This window comes from Ricinus communis, chromosome 7, assembly GCF_019578655.1.
Source record: "Ricinus communis isolate WT05 ecotype wild-type chromosome 7, ASM1957865v1, whole genome shotgun sequence".
Lineage (NCBI taxonomy): Eukaryota > Viridiplantae > Streptophyta > Magnoliopsida > Malpighiales > Euphorbiaceae > Ricinus > Ricinus communis.
In genome coordinates, this window is record NC_063262.1 from 1,835,000 (window position 1) to 1,853,548 (window position 18,549).

Sequence of the window (18,549 nt, forward strand, 5' to 3'; positions counted from 1 at the left end):
TTACTCTTTTCTTTTCTTTTTTTTTAAGGTGCCGTGTTTTTTATGTTCCTTTTTCTATTATTTTTCTATGGTTATCTATCTTTTACTACAAATTAATATTTTTATTTCAAATATATAAATTTAATTTATTTTTTATCATGTTATAATTTATTTTTAAGTATATTATTTTTTATTTTTTTAATTTATTTTCATAATAAATTAATATTTTTAATTTATTTTCTGTCATGTTATAATTTACCTTTCAATACAGGCTTTTAGTTTTTTTAGTTTATATTTAATTTATTTTATTTTTTTAATAACAAATCAGTATTTTTATTTTTTGATTTATTTCTTATTACGTTATAGTTTACCTTTAATTATATTATTCTTTTGTTTATCTTTATGATAAATCAACATTTTTTATTTATTTCCAGTATGTTATTTTTTATTTTTTTTGTATAACATATAATAATATTTTTGGATTTACTTTTTACTTTTTTTTTTTAAATTTAATCTTTTGAAATCAATTCGAAATTCTTATAAATATTTCATCAATGTTGGTTGGAAATCGACCAAAACAAATAAAAATTTAAAGATAAATAAAGTAATTTTGTGAGATTTATAATTTTATTTTTAAGATTTAAAACTGATTTTTTTCTATTATTTTGAATATAGTAATTTTGGCTTTAAAATCGAATTTGGAAATAAAGTTTCACCATTCTATTTATTTTTTATTTGGTACACTGAATTTGTGTTTGATTTATTCCTTACATTTTAGATTTTATGCTTTGTTTCAAAAAATTAGATATTTTTTATATTAGTTTTAAAAATTCAGATATTATAGATATTATTCTTAAAAATTTCAGTATTTTTATAATAAATTTTGAGACACGGAATTTAAATCTTTTATAAAAAGTATCCCAGATTCTGTATTTGTGAAATTTTATCTTTTATTTTTTGCATAAAATATTCAGTCGATCAGGCTAATGGCCCCAACCTTAAACTAGTCAAGCCTACCAGACCGAGGAACAAATCCATTGCCCTTGAACTTCGTCTAATTTCAAGGTCCGAGCTTAAGAACCTAGGATTTTGGTCTAGTGATGTTTTTAGCGGGCGAAGAACAAAATTCATTTGCATCATTAAACATGAAAAGGCTTTTTCTTTTCTTCAATTGCAAGTCAATTGAATTATCTTCATGCATCATATTGAAAGTGAACCCAACCAATATTTAAGAAAAGCTACTCAAACATTTCATAGTTGTCTTAATCCTATATATTGTTATTTGCATAATCTAACAATGTCCAAACTCAAAAACCTTTCCAGTTTAGAGGGTTCTGCATTGCCATGGAAAACAATCTGAAATTTACAGTTCAAGCATCAACCCCACCCCCTTATTGCCCATTTGCACATGAAAAATCAAAAATAACAGAGCAAAAAGCATAAAATCCTATCATCGAAATAATGACTTCTTTTTAGAAGAAAAATCAACTACCTTACAAGATTATTAATCCTGACTGTAAGAATGTTAACTAAAGAGAGCTGCATACAAAAGTTCGTTCCAAGTATCAGGCAATCCAGGCAGACACCAATGGCTACAATCTGTGTTACGATCCCTGCTGTAAGCTGACGGATGAGCATCCTTTCTGTATTCTGAAAGGGTAGTCACGTCTAGTAAGTAGACTGGTTTCTTGATTCTGCTCAATACTTTGTTCACAACAACCCATGCCAGTGGTGTTCCTGCTGGGTACCTTATTCCAAAGAATGGCTGTGTCTCTGCAGCACATGACCTTGTCGGTTCATTCCAATCCTTGCCCCTAATTTTGTTAACAACCCAAAAGAAAACATCAATTAAGGTTTTTACCAATTGAACAGCACTAACACATGTCAACAATTTTTAGTGCTAATTTACTTACTCATAGTGAGTGGGAGAAATGCCTTGGAAGAAGACTTTGGTTTTGGAAGGATCAACATTTCGGTTGACCCATCTAGCCCAAGTGGTCAATCCTTTGTAATAAGCAACTAGACGGTTCATATCTTTGTACAATTTATTTCCCTCTTGCATATAATCCCACCTGCAATCAAATTTTCAAATTACCCTTATCAGTTTATCAATTTTTTCTTGATATTTTGGAACAAAGGGAAATTGCAAATGCCAAGAGAAGTGAGAGGGATCATACGGTTGGGTTCTTCCTGTGTGAGTCCACCAATGCCATGTATTAAATATCAACATGTCCATGCCTGCCCATGCCCTGCCACCGTATATTGAGTCAAGCTTCAAAATTCTTCCTGCCTTACCATTAACGACATCTACTAGAAATGGTGTTCGATACAAGAGTATCGTCACTCCATAATCCTGATCATATAAGCGCAAATATAAATGGATCAGAATATTAAAAATATATTAGATCATTCATCAACTGTATGTAATTTGTACTCTTTATTCAATAATGACCTTCTTATATGAGAAAAGCAATGCTCCTATGACACAGAAAGAAAGTTTTCTTATTGAAGCTAGCTGTCCTAATGCTCTGCATTATGTTCCCAAAAGTTAGGAAAATGACATGAGAAAATTTTAAAAAGAATTTAGGGTAATTATCATCAATTATCCCTCTAGTTAACAGTCATTAGTTATCAAGAATTTGTGGTCCATGTCCTGTATTTGCTATGTTGCACACTACTCAAAAGAAACATTGCCGTATAAGCAAAGGACTCCCCCTTTGATTAATATTTCCACAAGTGGTCCTCTTGAAAGCCCCAAGTGCAATAAGAAGCAAAACATAACACAACAGGGAAAGGAAATGAAAATGTTAACCTAATGGAATATTTTCCTACACACACACAAAAAAAGAGAAGCAAAAAAAGGGTCAATTTTCACCTCCAGAATTAAATAGTTAATTATGAATTTAACATCTGTTATCTGAAATTAAAATTAATAAAAAGGAAGGGGGAATAGGAAAGAAGATCCAAGCTGTTAGAAATGAGAGACAGAAGATATGTAGATGTCTTTTATGTGAAGTTGAGTTAGTTTTTGTCTTGTATATATTGGGTGTACTATGAGGTGTGTTTGGTCGAAAACGGCAACCGTGTGGACATTGATAAAAGGATTTGAAATGATGCTGTTAATTGAAACATGTTTTATGCACACAATTGTGGAGTAATCATTGTAAACAAAATTTACTGTGCTTTTTACTCTAACCAAATTTTTACTCTAACCAAAAGGGTAAATCTCACAACTCTCAACTATTTTCTAAAAACAATTATTAAACTAACTTGAGATAAATACGAATATTTATTCTTATTCTGTCATTATGTGAATAACGTATTAAGCCACCAATTTGCCAGTAAATTTTCATTTAGAAAACAGAAGCTATAAATATATTTAATCAGAGATCCAGTCTGAAAGCTTTATATTATATATATATGAATTATTTCATAGTAAGAATATAAAAATATAAACGTATTATATAATGGGTAGATCATGATGAATCCTGACAACCAAAATCCCAGCACATGAAGGGTTCCATGGGTAAGTGATTTTTTAAAGACAGGAGGAGTGTGTCAAAAGTCTGAATCCAGTTTCTATAGTACAAGACAGATGACTGCTAACCTAATGGTGCAGCACTCTTCCTTTTCCTTAAAAGAGATAAATAAATTAATCTTACAAACTTTCGGTGTGATTTAGTACTTCCATGATTGAAGGTAAAATCTCAGGAATTTTTATTTAAAAAAAATCATTTAATAATGTGTAATTTTTGCCAGTTAAAATCCCTAATGGAAGCTTAAGAAGATTTGGGTCTTATGCAAAATTGGAGCATTGATTAATCACCGGCGGGGAAAAGAAAAGAGAAAAACAAAAAACAAAAAACTAGACATGTCTCCGGCAGTCACAGAGAAGCCCACCACCAATCACGCTCCACTTTTAAATGCTCATCAGGAAAAAGAAATAAATAAAAGAAACTAAAAGAACTCACTTAACTTCAAAGAATAAGATCGGATAAAGAAAGAAAACCATCTTGAATGCAAGTTGGATAAAAATGGGGATACAAATTCTCAATTAAATTCAAGCAATAAAAAACTTTACCTTCCCACATAAAAGTTACTGAAAAAGAAAAGTACAAGACATGCATGCACCACAACTAAGCAATGATTGTATAGTTTGCTTTGGTATGCATTCTAAAACAAACTTGTAAAATAAATAATTGGGTCTAACTTAATTGATACTATGAAAGTAATTTATATTTTAGACTCTGAGATATGATTCTGAACCTCTGCTATCTTTTAAAATAAAAAGCCTCCATCAATGGAAGTCTGGAAAATTAAAATTCAAAATAAAACTTATTACCTCAAAAGTGACCGAAGATAACCCATTATTCCTTATGAGTGAATACTTGGAATTTGGCACCCAAGAATGAAGCATACAGGTCAAAGATTGCCATTGGTTCAAACTCAAAGAATCACCTACAAACATTATCTTCTTCCCTCTCCATTTCTCCAAGAAATACAACCCATTAAACCTGCAACACTGTAACCACATTTAACTAGCTGCATTCCCAAATTATATAGGAAATCCACCGGCTTTTTTACTCGGTAATACTGAAATGAAATCTCTCTAATGAATACAGAGAGTATTAGGATATGAGTCTGAACCAGTTTCAGACTGCTAACCCAGAAAAAAGAATGAGTGTACATGTAATAAAGAGTACCTGGGTAGACTGCAGGAGAAGGGCTGCCACCTATACTTGAGATAGTAACGATCAGGACGACCATTTTCTTGGCAGTTGAATTGTTTGTCTAAGAAAGGACAACTATAAGGATCATAAAGAGGATAAGAAGAATCAAAAACCCATTTTCCTCTAAACCAATTGCATTTGCTGTTAGCTGCTAATTTTCTTGAACTTCTACTACTGATCAAGAAATTACTGTCTGTACCATTATTATACTCATCAGCTTTTACAACTGTAGAAGAAGAAGAAAGAGATATTAAAAAAAGCAACAAGAAGGGTTTCAAGAACAAGAAATAAAAACCCATAATCTTGGGTTTCCAACCAGAATTTTTTTTTGTTTTGGTTTGGTAAGAAAAAGTTGTCTGAGACCAGTGTTTATATAATGTAAGAGAGAGAGAGAGTAGACCCAAGTTTTCTTTTTTTGTCCTTTAAGTTTCACTTCACATGGAATGTGGAAACAGAGGAGTACTAACTGTGAAATCTTTAATTTAGTTTCTGACAAGGAAAATGGGAAATGGATTTGGATTTGGATTTCATTATTTCTTTATTTATCTATTGTCTTTTAGTATAGCATGTGGTGATGATTCCCAATTCCAAATCACTTACTTTGAAAATTAAGGAATCATGATGAGTTTGATAGTATAATCATGGATACATTTTCCCCACCAAGAAAAAAAATATTTCTTTTGTATTCTATTAAAGTCTCTAGCTTTTCTGTTGGGTCATTTAATAACTTCTTATTTTATTCTTTTTTTTTATTCCTTTTCCTTTCTTTATCATAAATTACATTTGCCTTTTATGTAGCTGTTTCTTATAAATGTTTTCACTAGTTCCATTATAATGGCAGAACTCTCTTACTTTTGTCCCATAGCAATGTAATGTAGTTAGAAAGGCTTGCTAATAAAGTAGCTGATGGTCTTAGCACAGGGTTATGCCTCAAATGCTCGTCCCTCTTATTGGCTCTGTGCACCCTCCCTCCCTCTGTTCTGAATCCTGATACTTTAAAATAACTAAGTAACAAAATTCAGAATGAACAATGAAACAACCCATCACAGTCCTAATGTAACCCTTGAAACTATATTTTTAGAAGAAACAAGAAATAACAAAATGAAACCATCACAGTTCCAAGCTTGTAATTGAAACTGATGCTTATGCAGTAAAAGCAAAAATAATTAATCCAGCCAAGTGTTTCTTTAAATTTTTTTTAATTATTGCTGTTTGTACAACTATACCTCTTTGATATTCTACCCTACCAGATTTAGATAAGAATACCCAACTTTTTAGAATCATTCTCAATCAGCAGGCACTTGTTTCAGTTCAATTCTTCTTTTTCACTTTGTTCATTAGTGTAGTACTCCGCCATTGCCCTTTTCTCAGAAACAACACAGGATAAAACAGAATAGAAACAAAATACTGTATTATTTCCTTATTTGGCTTCTATAAGAACAATTTCTTTCAATTAATTAAGAAAGTATAAATTCTCTCAAAAAAATTATTTTAATCTGTATCGTTAAATTATAAAAATGAACTCTTTCTTAAAAAATTCTAAATTAATGTTCAGTTATAATTTATAGTAAATTGATAAAGTGCAAATTATACACTAATCTTAAATAAAAATTTCGTTCACACATATATGTATGTATGTAATTCGAAAGGAGTCGAATAAATAATTAAATTTGAAAGTATTTATTTTTTAAAATAAAAATTATTGTATTTAAATTTTATTCTCTGCACTAGACCAGCTTTTATTTTATGACCGCCAGGTATATTAGAGCTCCGATGAATTTGAAAAAGAAAAGACTCTGTGAATTAGGAATTACACCCTGAACTGCGCTCTATTTTATGGCAATCTCAGGGTGGAGGCAAAAGGGGCATCGCCATTCTATATTTGCCACTTATATAAGAAGGAAAATATAATAACTGAATCTGGGGGCTACACGTGTAGATGAAGGTGAAGAAAGTAGATATCTTTGAAATGGGTGACTGACCCACTTTGTCTAATTTTTGGTGTGGTTTGAGCCAGTTCTGTATTGGACAAACAGCCCCACAAGTCTTGGAAAAGTAGGTTCATTGGCTCATGCTTTGAGTTGAGTTCTGATCAAATGGTTTACATTTGGTTAGTAGAAATTTAGAATTACTGCAGAGGGTTAGAGCTCTTTGTACCAAATGTCAGGTCTTCTTTATACAACTTTTTTTTTTTTTTTTTTATGTTTTTATAAATGAATGACAAAATAAAGATTCACTTTTCCACTAATTGAGTACACATCAATTAATGTATTTCTAGATAATTTCAGGTGGGAATTCTGACTTTATGAGAGTCAAGGAATTGTTTTTACTAATAGTATACAATCTAATTTTCTTTATCAATTATTATTTTAAAAGTTTAAAATTTTAAAATATTATTTAATAAAAATATTACATGACCATCAGCTGGAATGTTAAATATCTTTTATTTTTCCTTTTTTATATAATAACTATTGAACCTCTTTATAGATTAATTCAGTCTTTGTATGGTTGGAAGAAGTCCCATACGATATTAGTTTATTAGTATAAAAAGAAAATAGTCCATACCCATAAAATGGCAAACTTAAATGTATATGATAATATGCCAAATTATGAGCATGATCATTAATTGATTAACACTAGACCATGATAATCATTTCCATGTTAAAGCAAGGGAAAATGTATATTTATCATTGCTATGTCTTGGAAGGAAACATAATTCATGGATTTTTGGCAACTAAGTGAATTGAGTGCAATTTGGTAGAGTTTGGTCTGGTTCTGCTACAAGAATATTATATAGCTAGGTAGGTATCCTCTATGTAATAAATAACTAAAAACCAAATGAAGCTATAAAATGATATATATATATATATCAAGACCACACAATTTTATTATAAGGTTTAGACATGTGGGGGTTTTGGTCAATTAGTGTTTTTTAAAAGTATTTACAATTATGTTAAAATGCCCATAATTCTGCTAGTAAATATAGTTCATTTAAAAAAAATCATATATATATATATATATATATATATATATGGATTTTAAAATAATACTGGCTAGTAATGATAATAATACATTGAAATTTCATACACTTTATTCCCCCCCAAAAGAAAAAAGAAAATAAAGGGAAAAGTTTGTGGTTGTATCTGTCTCATGCATGCATCATAAAGATATGACTTTAGAGTGTTTCAAGAGAATGAAAATCAATCCTTGTCAAATGGGTTCTTTTTTTGCCAAACTGTTATGCACTCAAATTAAATAAAAACAGTGGGATATTTTGTTTTTTTTTTTTCTATTACATGTCTCATTCATAATATAAATGTGATAGTCACTAATATATTTTAATTCTAATTAATGAGTAATATATTTGTAAAAGGATTGAACGTTAAATTTTTATTCTTATTTTTTGCAAGAAAACAAAAAATAGAAGGAAAAAAGAAAAGAAAAGGTTGACTTTGTAATTCTTGATGTAAATTTGATTTGATCTTATTGCACATGGAGAGAAGCTCAGTTGTAGGGAATGCAGGCAAAACATGTGGATGTGGATGTAGCCAACTCCTTCTTTCTTTAAAAACAATGCGTCATCTAGCTAACTTCAAGTTAAGATGCTATTTTAATTTGCAATTATTATAAAACACTGTTATGTGTAATACAGGTGTATATTATATGAATAAATAAGTATTTCTCACATCTTATGTTGATTAGTGATTATAATTATCATGAACTTATTTGTTAATAATTTGTTTTCTTTTCATTAAAGACGAAAAGATAAATTTTCGTGTCCTACTTATTTATTTATTACCCTATTACGATATTATTTATGAGAATTATACACATGTATTTTTCTTTTTGAACAAACCACAAATAAGATAATGACAAGTTGATCGATTTGTATATTCTTGGTACCTACTTTTATTTTTCTTTTCATTCAGAATATTATCTTGACACAAGAACTACTATTATTTTAAAAATGAAAGCAACGTTTGGCAACTACTATAATTTTTCAAGGATTAAAATAATTAAAGAAAATATCGCTTTCTAAATCTATCCATAAATTAATTAATTTGTATATATATATCAAGACATACTCCACACAAGTTGTACAACTTTCCAAAAAGCAATCGCAAGGCGGCCTTGGCCCCCAAAATGTAGATACCTCTTTTTCATCACATGATTACTCACATCAATTAAAGAACCCACCTTCTATATGAATTTTTTTAATAAATATTTTTGTGTTAATAGCAATGTTAAAGGTGTGAAAAACATTGATAGATTGTAGAAAAAAAAAATGGAACTTTGTTGATTAAGATACTTCACCAAGTTTATGGCTTGTCTTTAAATCAACCCAACTTCTCAATTATAAGAAATTATGTCTTTTTTACTAAAGTAATTTTCATGTTTTGGGGCTCTATCTTTTTTGAAAAAAAAGGGGAAAAGGCTCTCCACTTATGGTGTGCAATTATATAATATCACCAACTTGTGCAAGCTTTTTAAACCCAATGAATAGTATATTATTTGTGAATAATCATTAAGAAGAGAGGGAACTTCAAGTTAAGAACTCCACAGCAAGTAATTAGTCCATCCTGTCATGCTAGAATTTATATTGGTTTGGGATTTTTCGAATTGGGCTGTGGGCCATGTCCAGAAAAATCTTGGCCCACTTGATTGGAATTACTTGAACTTGCGTACAGGAGTACTAAATAAAATGTCAGTTTTTGACTTTTGAACGTCATGATTTGTCTGGAGGGAAAAGAAAATATGTTAGCACAGCCAGCCAGAGCTCAATTATTGCAAGAGACCCTCGTGCCATACTTTGGCTGCATTTACCAAACTTATAATCAAATTTATTGCATTGGCATGCGGTTTTGAGAAGGCAAGCTATATTGATTGTTGAATTATGAGGTTTTATACCCTTCAATATTGATAATCTATTTCATTCTTTCTTATTTAGTTATTCTCTTATGGTTAAATATAAATATTTTCCTATATATGTATTTATTATATACGAATAAATTTTCTATAAAATTTTGCAATTTATGACCTCACATTCATATACTATTACATAAAATAGTCATTTGTTTGAATCTTAGTATATAAAAAATTAGTCAAAAAGTTTATTTGTTAGCTTTATCAGGGACTGAAGTATTAATTTGCTATATAAAATAAATGTTAAGTATCAACATATAATACGGTGTATGTTGTGTTAGTTCTTGAATTATAATTTTAATAATTCGTCATGCACTTAGGAATATATCAACATAATGTGAGTGAAAAATATAATGTGGTATTCTTATAAAAGGACATAAATAACAGTGCATATATATATTTATAAATATCTTTTTTTTAATATAGTTATTAGTGACTAATAATCTGGTCATCAAATGCCTATTTCATACATTTTAAAGTTAAAAATCTTGACCTTTTGCTAATGCATAAACTATAATTTAATCTTAGAAATTGAATTTGTTTACGTCTCCTTTTCTCATTGTTCCATATTTTAGGGCAAAATGAAGTTCCATATAGAGGGTTCTGAATGGATTACAGGTCAGTGACCTTATCTTTTGATGTTTACGTAGTAGTCATCAGGGTCGATCGGCTAGAGCCCAGTTAATCATGGAAGAAGGAACCAGTTCTATTTGGATCCTTTTTTATGGTAAAGATTCTGTATTCTGGGCGCTCCACTTAAATAGGGCAACGATTCAACATCAACTTTCTGCAGCACTTACGAATGATATTGATACATGATGCCCCTAAAGCCAATTGCTAGTAAGCCACATGACGAAGAGAGCATCTTTTGCACCCCGGAAAGATAGAAAGACACCGAGCATCATCCCCTAGTGGGCTCTGTCTACAAGGAAAGGAAAAAGAAGAAGGAAAAATAAAACCCTACATAAAATAGTCATCTTTTGCACCTTTTGCACCCGAGACACTTAACGCTCGAGGTTGAGACATTCCTTTTTCAAAATGTGGTATTTATTTCCCATTTTATAAAAAGGAATTTTTCTCTTCTCTCTAATTTAACAACTAAAATGCTAACTATATCTATTGTTAAAAAGAAATACTAGTCAATAGAAATTAGAAGCAAATATTTGTGCTTGTTCTCGGGTGTGTCATTATAAGTTTGATTTTCTTGATCTAACATTCATAAAATATATAACCTGAACGCATAGACTAAATGTTGAGTGTCCTTGGACTAATTATGCATGCTTATAAACTCATATGGGCACCAAATATAGGTAAATTTTCAGCCATAGGTCCTCTGTTAGGGTTTCTTAGCCTTAATGGTTATCCCATTATGAATCCATAAGCACCTTCAAGAAACCACCGTTACAGCCTTTATCCCAAGTGTCACAGTCCACGAAACTCCCGGTTGCTGCCGCCGCTAAGAAACCCCAGCAACTTCCTGTTTTCAGTTGTTTTGTTCTCAAGAAATTGTTCCATATATCTTATACAAAAGAATAAAAATAAATTGAAATCAATATAAACTAGCCACTAAATATTAATATGCTAAAAATCGAAGTGATCAAAATGACCATATATATATATATATATATAGCATTAATGTTCCGGTTGTTTCTGGTAACGATTCATTATGGCTATCAATATCAATTGGCAGCTTATGGACATGAGTAACAGCTCCTTTCTAAGTCACACTTTATACTCATATAATATTTTCTTGAACTTGGCTCATAAGGATTAATTCCTATTTTTCATGACAGAACACATCAAAACTCTTCCTTGGTTAGGTTTGCAGATCTTTTAATGATTCTCTCATCGATTTTGTTCTCACTGTTTCTCCTTTTGTTCCCACTTAGCCGCTGCTCATTACCAAAGAGATTGACATTCATGCATAAATTTGATACAAGGATAGTGCAGCTATAATAAAATCAGCCCAAGTATTAGTTACATGATCTTTAGACTTTACAACATACCAACTGTAGGCCAAGTAGGTAGGAACAAATGGAAAAAATGAAAGTTGTTGAAACTAGCATATATTTAAAGAACAATGGGGCAAAATAATCAAGCAAACATGATTTTGGCTGAAAATCTCTCCTCTCCTCCCCTCTCTATTGCTTTACTCAAATGCTTGTTTCTCTCAATTTGTGTAGTTTATATTTAGTTTTTGTCTTCCTTCTACACTATGCATGTGACGAGAGAAAAAGGAGGAAAATTATATTTTAAAGGAAGGGGAGGGAGTTGAGTGTAAAGGCTGAAAAAGGTATTTACTCTCTTATATAAATATTTAGTTACATACAAATTAATAATTAAAGAGAGTAAAAGGAAATTAGTATTTTTCTATTATAATATTAGAAATTAAAAAATAATTTAATTAATATTTAATTTCCTTTCATAATTTAAAATTCTTTACACTTCAAACTGGTGTATAATTAGTAAGTTTGGTATATATCTTTACCTATACTTACTTATACACCAAATCGATAGATGATTGACACATATTTATTAGTTTAAATAATAAAGTATATATCAATCATCCAATACTAAAGTGTAAAACACTCACATATGTATCACTTTTCTATTGATTGCGGTGTATATACCAAGTTATATAAAAATCTTTCTTAATTAATTTCAGTTTTTATAAGAACAATAAAAGAGAATTATTTTTTAAATTTTCTTTTTAATTTCTTAAAATTTTTAAAAATAAATACGGATTTCTCCTTCTTTTTTTTTTTCTTTTTTTATAATTATTTTACATTTATGAGCAATGTGCCGAATCTTTTACTTCTCTGGACTTTTGAATCGTTTTATCAGTTTATTCGAACTATATAGATGATTGAAACTAATTGGAAATTTGAATTAAGTATAACAAAAAACAAGAAATCGAAGGATAAAAAAATGTAATTAAAATGTTAAAATTAGAAAATAAATAAAATACAAATTGTTTCAGTTTTAATTCTATCACGTGTTCTTACATCATGATTTGACCAAGTGAAACAGGAATCATAGGTAAAAACACAATTTAAAACTGCGAATACATTACTTACTCATTTCTTAAAAAGTCATCGACTATCAATTTATATATAGACAAAAATGTAGGATTTCTTTTTGTTAATATCATTAATTTTTTACTATTATTTCTCTAAAATACTTTAATTAAATTTTCTACTGTATAAAATGTGAAAATTAGTTGTATGTATAATATTTATTTAAATTAGTGAAAAGTATTTTAATAATTACTTATTAATTTAACAAGTAAAGTGGCTTATGATTGGCGCGCACCAAAACTGAACAAAAAGGACTATGTTTTCAGAATCGAGGTGGTCAATATATAATGCATGTGCCTGAATCTCTCATATAAACAGGTATTGGAAGGCTAATTGTACGTGATTCTCAATATTACCACAAAAATAGCTATGAGCTTCCATTGCTAGAACTTCTGAGCTTCAAATACATGATTCAGAAAATGAAGAAACAATAATGCAAAATTATTTCTAATCGGACGATGCTTGTAGTTAGGCAGTTGGATAGGAGCAATCCATGGCTATACCACAGAGGCCTTTCCTCGAGGTTATATCTCTCTTCATCCTGACGTATCCTCTCTCACCCCATTCAGGGCCCCATGAATTCTTGACAATCCAATACTTTGATCCAGAGCTACTCGTACCATACCCTACTGCTGCAACACCATGGTTTAGATCACTTCCACAGCTTCCTGCGTAAATACCGCTTTGGTAGAACTGAAAGGACATTGAACCAGCATCAATGGAGACTGAAACAGGTTGGTGAGCCACTGCCTTCAATAATGCCGCTTCGCTGTTTTCCGGAACAACTTGATAGCCGGTGATTTTCGCTACGTGGGAAGCCTCCTTTTTGGTGTCGCATTTTCCATCTCTTCCTCTGTAAGCATAATAAGCTTCAGTTGTGATTCCACCGTTTCTTTTAATGAATTTGAAAGCGTCTTCCATTAGACCACCTTGACAGCCTTTATCTTCGCCTTTAACATCACAATCTACAAGCTCTTGTTCTGATAGAGACACCAATTTTCCAGTTCTTAGCTTGTGAACCCCTTCAGTGGCTGCCACAGCCGAGAAAGCCCAACAACTTCCTATATATACAAAATTTGCAGGCATAATAATGTTAGCAAACCAAGATTAAGTAATGAAAGAAAGCTCCATATAGGAACAATGAGCTTTCCCTATACATTACTCGAATAATTTTCAGAACTATGAGGTTATGATCAGTTTGAAACTCCGCCGGACAACAATCAACTACTAACTAGCTCATTGTTCTTATGGCAGGATAATATTTTGTTTCGTTATAGCTTACCGCATTCTCTTTGATCCTTTATGGAAGTAACAGCTCCTTTCCTCCTCCAGTCCATGCTATAAGGTAAAGCAGTGACATTTTCATACTTAAATGGTGTTACTATTCTTGATGCATCAAGAGGTCTCTTGTATCCATTCCAAGAAGCCCTGAACTCTTCATTTGTTAAGTCTGCAAATCTGTTAATGCCAAGCATGTAGGAATTGTTCCCAGCAGCATTGGATGACTCAATGAACTCAACGTTATTCTTGAATATCTGAAATCGTCTTAGTTTCTCTTCATCATCCTTATAAACCTTCCCATGTTTTGCCATCCACTTCTCATGTCTTTCAGCCATGGTTGATTCATGGAGCTCTCGGGTAGAAGCTTGATCAGCCCACATTGCCAAGACAAAGAAGAGGGCAATTAACAAGAATTTCCCCTTGCATAGTAAAGCCATTTTTGGAGTATTGGTGGTGAAGTTTGTGCAGTTGTAGTTCAGACGATAGCAGCTTCGGGATACACTTATAATTACACTGTCTAAAAACAACTGTGTTTATGTTAGAAGAACAAAGATAGTGCAAAGTTTTCAAGTGTTGTGTGGATCATTTGTGTCTAGGGTCATTCTGCCTGCGCCCTTTTATAGCTTCAAAAGAGACTTCAGATTTGAAACATTCAGTGTTACATGTGGCTCCAGTAATGAGATTGATCTCTGAAACTTTCAAAGAGTTACATGTGTGTGGTAATAAAGAACTTAATTTAAAATTTTGAAAGGCTTCAATCTTTTGAAGTATTACATGTGGTGAAGATGGGATTTGAGATTTAGATGTGAAAATTAATTATCTTTCAAAATTTTATAATTTTTCCTAAAATTTAGAGACTTAAAAATACATTGATTCTTGAATTTCACATAATTAACATATGTGAATCTTTTCAATACACCAATCTCATATGAATTAATGATCAGTATCAACATATTGATTATTACTTTTAACAATGGCCAACCATCACTAAAGATCTTTTTAGTGACTGACTGAAAATCTTTTTAATGACTATTTTTCTTATTTCCATTCTAGAATTCTCTTATAAATTTTATTCTCCTTTGATGTGCACATAGATAAGTGTTTTTTATTATTATATATTAGGCTTTTTTTTTCCTCCTCTCCGTCTCAACAAGAAATTCTTAGAATTGTGCCTAATATACCACATGTTAGAATCACAGTCCAACCATACCTTCTTTCAACCATACCGAAACAAGTGAGACTGCAAAGCTATTCAAGCTATATTTAGTTGAAATTTATTAAAAAAATTTATTTTATTTGAATAAAATATAACAAAAAATTAATATTATAAAATGTATTAATAAAATAATATAAAATTTATTTTCAAAATTCAATTTATTTCTTTAAAATTTAGTTTAACTATACTTAATTTTATAGAAATTTAAGTATGTAGGATTTTAAATTAACTTTCACTTTATTTAAATTATTTAAATTTTAGATTTGCCAATGAATTTTATAAATTTTATGAACTTCAACCAAATACAATATTAAGTAGTTTGACAAATCAAATTTGAGCTTTGTAATACTCAACTTGATATGTTTCTTAGACTTATAATCAAACTTTTATTATAATTATTTTTATACGCCAATTAGTTTGATGAGAAAATTACTATTACCCCTCTGAGATTTGTTAAAATTTACAAGTTCAATCCTGCAATTTTTAGAAGTGAATTAGTACTCTTTCGGCATTTATTTTTGTTAACTTTTACCCCATTTTGTCTATATTTTTCATGTTAGTCAACTGGTCAAAGAGCTTAATTGATTAAAAAAAATTTAATTTAAGTCCTTAAACTTATTATCAAATATCAAATATGTCCAAAATTAAGATATTATTAGATTTTAGTGAAATATTTTTTTCTCTTAAAATTATTTAATATCATTTTCTAAGAAATTAGAATTTTTTAGTTGATATAACAGTTTAATATTTTTTTTAATTTACAAATTTTATCAATATATATGTAAAATCCAATTTTTTTTTTTAAATTTAAATAACCTAAATTGTTATCCACGTCTTAATATTTTGATGGGAGTTATAACTCTTTAATTTGATTTAATATGATATAAGTTGAATTTATACATTAGAATTTGATAATTGTGATGAAGAATAAAAAAAAAAGTATTTGATAATTTTGAAAAATTTAAGAGTTGCATATTCTCTATTAATTTTCTATGCTCGTTTTAAATTTAAAATTAGATTTCACGTATGATACCTTTGTATGTTTAAACTGTCCAACTTGATTATTATCAATATTTTTGAGTAATTAAATTTGAGTATAAATGTGTTATAAATTATTATATACCATTACTCAGTATATTTGAATTATAAAGTTTTACACAATCTATTATACCAAAAGGTTAAATCATGTTAATTATTTTTTTTACCTTTAAAAAATTATAAATATAAATATTATATTAAAAATAAATTTATCTTACTCTAAATGAGTTTGATACTTACATTACTCTAAGAAAATTGATTTTAAATATTAATTTAATAAAAATTTAATTTTGAATGAATTTGATATTTGATAATAAATTTAAGGATTAAATTAAAATTGAGTATGTTGAATATATTATTAAATAAAGTTTAAGATCAAAATATAATTTTTTTCCTAAGTAGCAAACTGAAGCCAAATTGAAATAAGTATGTAATAAGATTGAACTTGAACTCGGAAAATAAAGCCGAATTGAATATTTATATTGATTATAGCTTAGAATCAGACCATTTCTTTCAGTATTACGACGACTCAAATTCGAATCGCATAGCAGTAGGGACTTGGGTATTTTCAACCTTAATAAAGCCCGTAACGAACTTAAAAAATATATCTAGCGTTTGACATGATGAAGCCATTCTCTATGGGCGGGGGAATTGCCCCCCTTGACTATAAGTTTTTTAATAATATATAAGAATTTTATTTTTTTTCTTGTTATAATCACCCCTAAATTAAAATTAAAATATTAAATTGCCCCCTCTAACTAGAATTTTTGGCAAAAAGATCTTAAAAGGCTAATTCCATGCAATTCCCAATTAGCACAAAAATACTAGAGTTTCCATTGCTAGAATTTCTGAGATTGAAATGTACATGATCCAAAGAAAACATTAAGATTTAATAAAATTGAGAAAGCAGAAACAAAGCTATTTCTAATCTGATGATGCTTGTACTTGGGCAGTTGGATAGGAGCATTCCATGGCTATACCACAAAGGCCTTCCTTCGATCTTACGTCTCTCTTCATCCTGATGTATCCTTTCTCACCCCATTCAGTGCCCCATGAATTCTTGACAATCCAATATTTTGATCCAGAGTTACTCCTGCCATACCCCACTGCTGCAACGCCATGGTTTATGTCTTTTCCACATATTCCTGTGAAAATGCCACTTCGGTAGAATTGAAAGGACAATGAACCAGCATCGATGGCGACTGAAACAGGTTGGTTAGCCACTGCTTTCAGTAATGCCGCTTCGCTGTTTTTTGGAACAGCTTGATAACCGGTGATTTTCACTGCGCGGGAAGCCTCCTTTTTGGTGTCACATTTTCCGTCTCTTCCTTGGTAAGGGTAATTAGCTTCACTGGTCATTCCACCGTGCCTTTTAATGAATTTGAAAGCATCTACCATTAGACCGCCTTGACAGCCTTTATCTTGGCCTTTAACATCACAATCTACAAGCTCTTGTTCTGATAGAGATACCAATTTTCCAGTTCTCAGCTTGTGAATCCCTTCAGTTGCTGCCACAGCTGAGAAAGCCCAACAACTTCCTGCGTATACAAAAATTGCAGGCCTAATAATATCAGACAACCAAGATCAAAAATGATGAAATTAAGAGCCATGTAGGAACATTGAGCTTTCGCTAAATATTACTCAATATAGTTTTAGAACTATGATGGACCAAAAGACATATATATAATGCAAAATGTTTGTTTGGCTGTCACTTACCGCATACTCCTTGATCCTTTATGGGAGTAACAGCTCCTTTGCTTCTCCAGTCTATGCTAGAAGGTAAAGCAGTGACATTTTCATACTTAAATGGTGTTATTTTTCTTGATGCTCCAAGAGGCCTCTTGTATCCATTCCAGAAAGCCCTGAACTCTTCATTTGTTAAGTCTGCAAATTTGTTAATGCCAAGCACGTAGGATTTGTTCCCAGCAGTATTGAATGATTCAATGAATACAACATTACTCTTGAATATCTGAAACCGTCTTAGTTTCTCTTTATCATCCTTATAAACCTTTCCATGTTTTGCCATCCACTTCTCATGCCTTCCAGTCATCTCTAATTCATGGAGCTCTCGGGAAGCAGCTTGGTCAGCGCACATTGCCAAAACAAAGAATAGGGCAATCGGCAAAATTTTCCCCTTGCATAGGAAAGCCATTTTTGGAGTATATTGGTGGTGAAGTCTGTGTAGTGCGAGCAGAGAAGATGCCTGTGTTGAGATACACTAATAATTTAACTGTCTAAAAACAAAGATAGTGCAAGAAAAAAATAATAATTCAGTTTTAAAGTCTCGCCTCATTATGGCTTTTGT

At 30.5% G+C, this 18,549-nt stretch overlaps 3 protein-coding genes across 4 annotated transcripts; all 3 read right to left on the bottom strand.

Annotated features, from left to right (window-relative positions):
- Positions 1-1,277: 1,277 nt before the first annotated feature.
- Positions 1,278-5,167, bottom strand: LOC8264210 (protein trichome birefringence-like 39). Of its 2 annotated transcripts, none has more exons than XM_015722917.3 (5): positions 4,683-5,167; positions 4,322-4,493; positions 2,157-2,332; positions 1,893-2,051; positions 1,278-1,793 (listed from the first exon to the last, which is right to left on the bottom strand). In XM_015722917.3, exons 1-5 carry the CDS (start codon positions 5,006-5,008, stop codon positions 1,505-1,507), a joined length of 1,122 nt encoding a protein of 373 aa, XP_015578403.1. In that variant the 5' UTR covers positions 5,009-5,167; the 3' UTR covers positions 1,278-1,504. The 2 variants fall into 2 exon arrangements, with proteins under 2 accessions (XP_015578403.1, XP_048233397.1); XM_048377440.1 differs by having other exon boundaries at positions 4,322-4,501; positions 4,683-4,821.
- A 7,894-nt stretch (positions 5,168-13,061) lies between these two features.
- LOC8264209 (senescence-specific cysteine protease SAG39) lies at positions 13,062-14,590 on the bottom strand. The gene is made up of 2 exons (XM_002525078.3): positions 13,992-14,590; positions 13,062-13,770 (listed from the first exon to the last, which is right to left on the bottom strand). Exons 1-2 carry the CDS (start codon positions 14,425-14,427, stop codon positions 13,178-13,180), a joined length of 1,029 nt encoding a protein of 342 aa, XP_002525124.2. The 5' UTR covers positions 14,428-14,590; the 3' UTR covers positions 13,062-13,177.
- A 2,464-nt stretch (positions 14,591-17,054) lies between these two features.
- On the bottom strand, positions 17,055-18,520 carry LOC8264208 (senescence-specific cysteine protease SAG39). Its single transcript, XM_002525077.4, has 2 exons — positions 17,961-18,520; positions 17,055-17,782 (listed from the first exon to the last, which is right to left on the bottom strand). The coding sequence occupies exons 1-2, from the start codon at positions 18,394-18,396 to the stop codon at positions 17,169-17,171; spliced, it is 1,050 nt and encodes a 349-aa protein (XP_002525123.2). The 5' UTR covers positions 18,397-18,520; the 3' UTR covers positions 17,055-17,168.
- Positions 18,521-18,549: the final 29 nt, after the last annotated feature.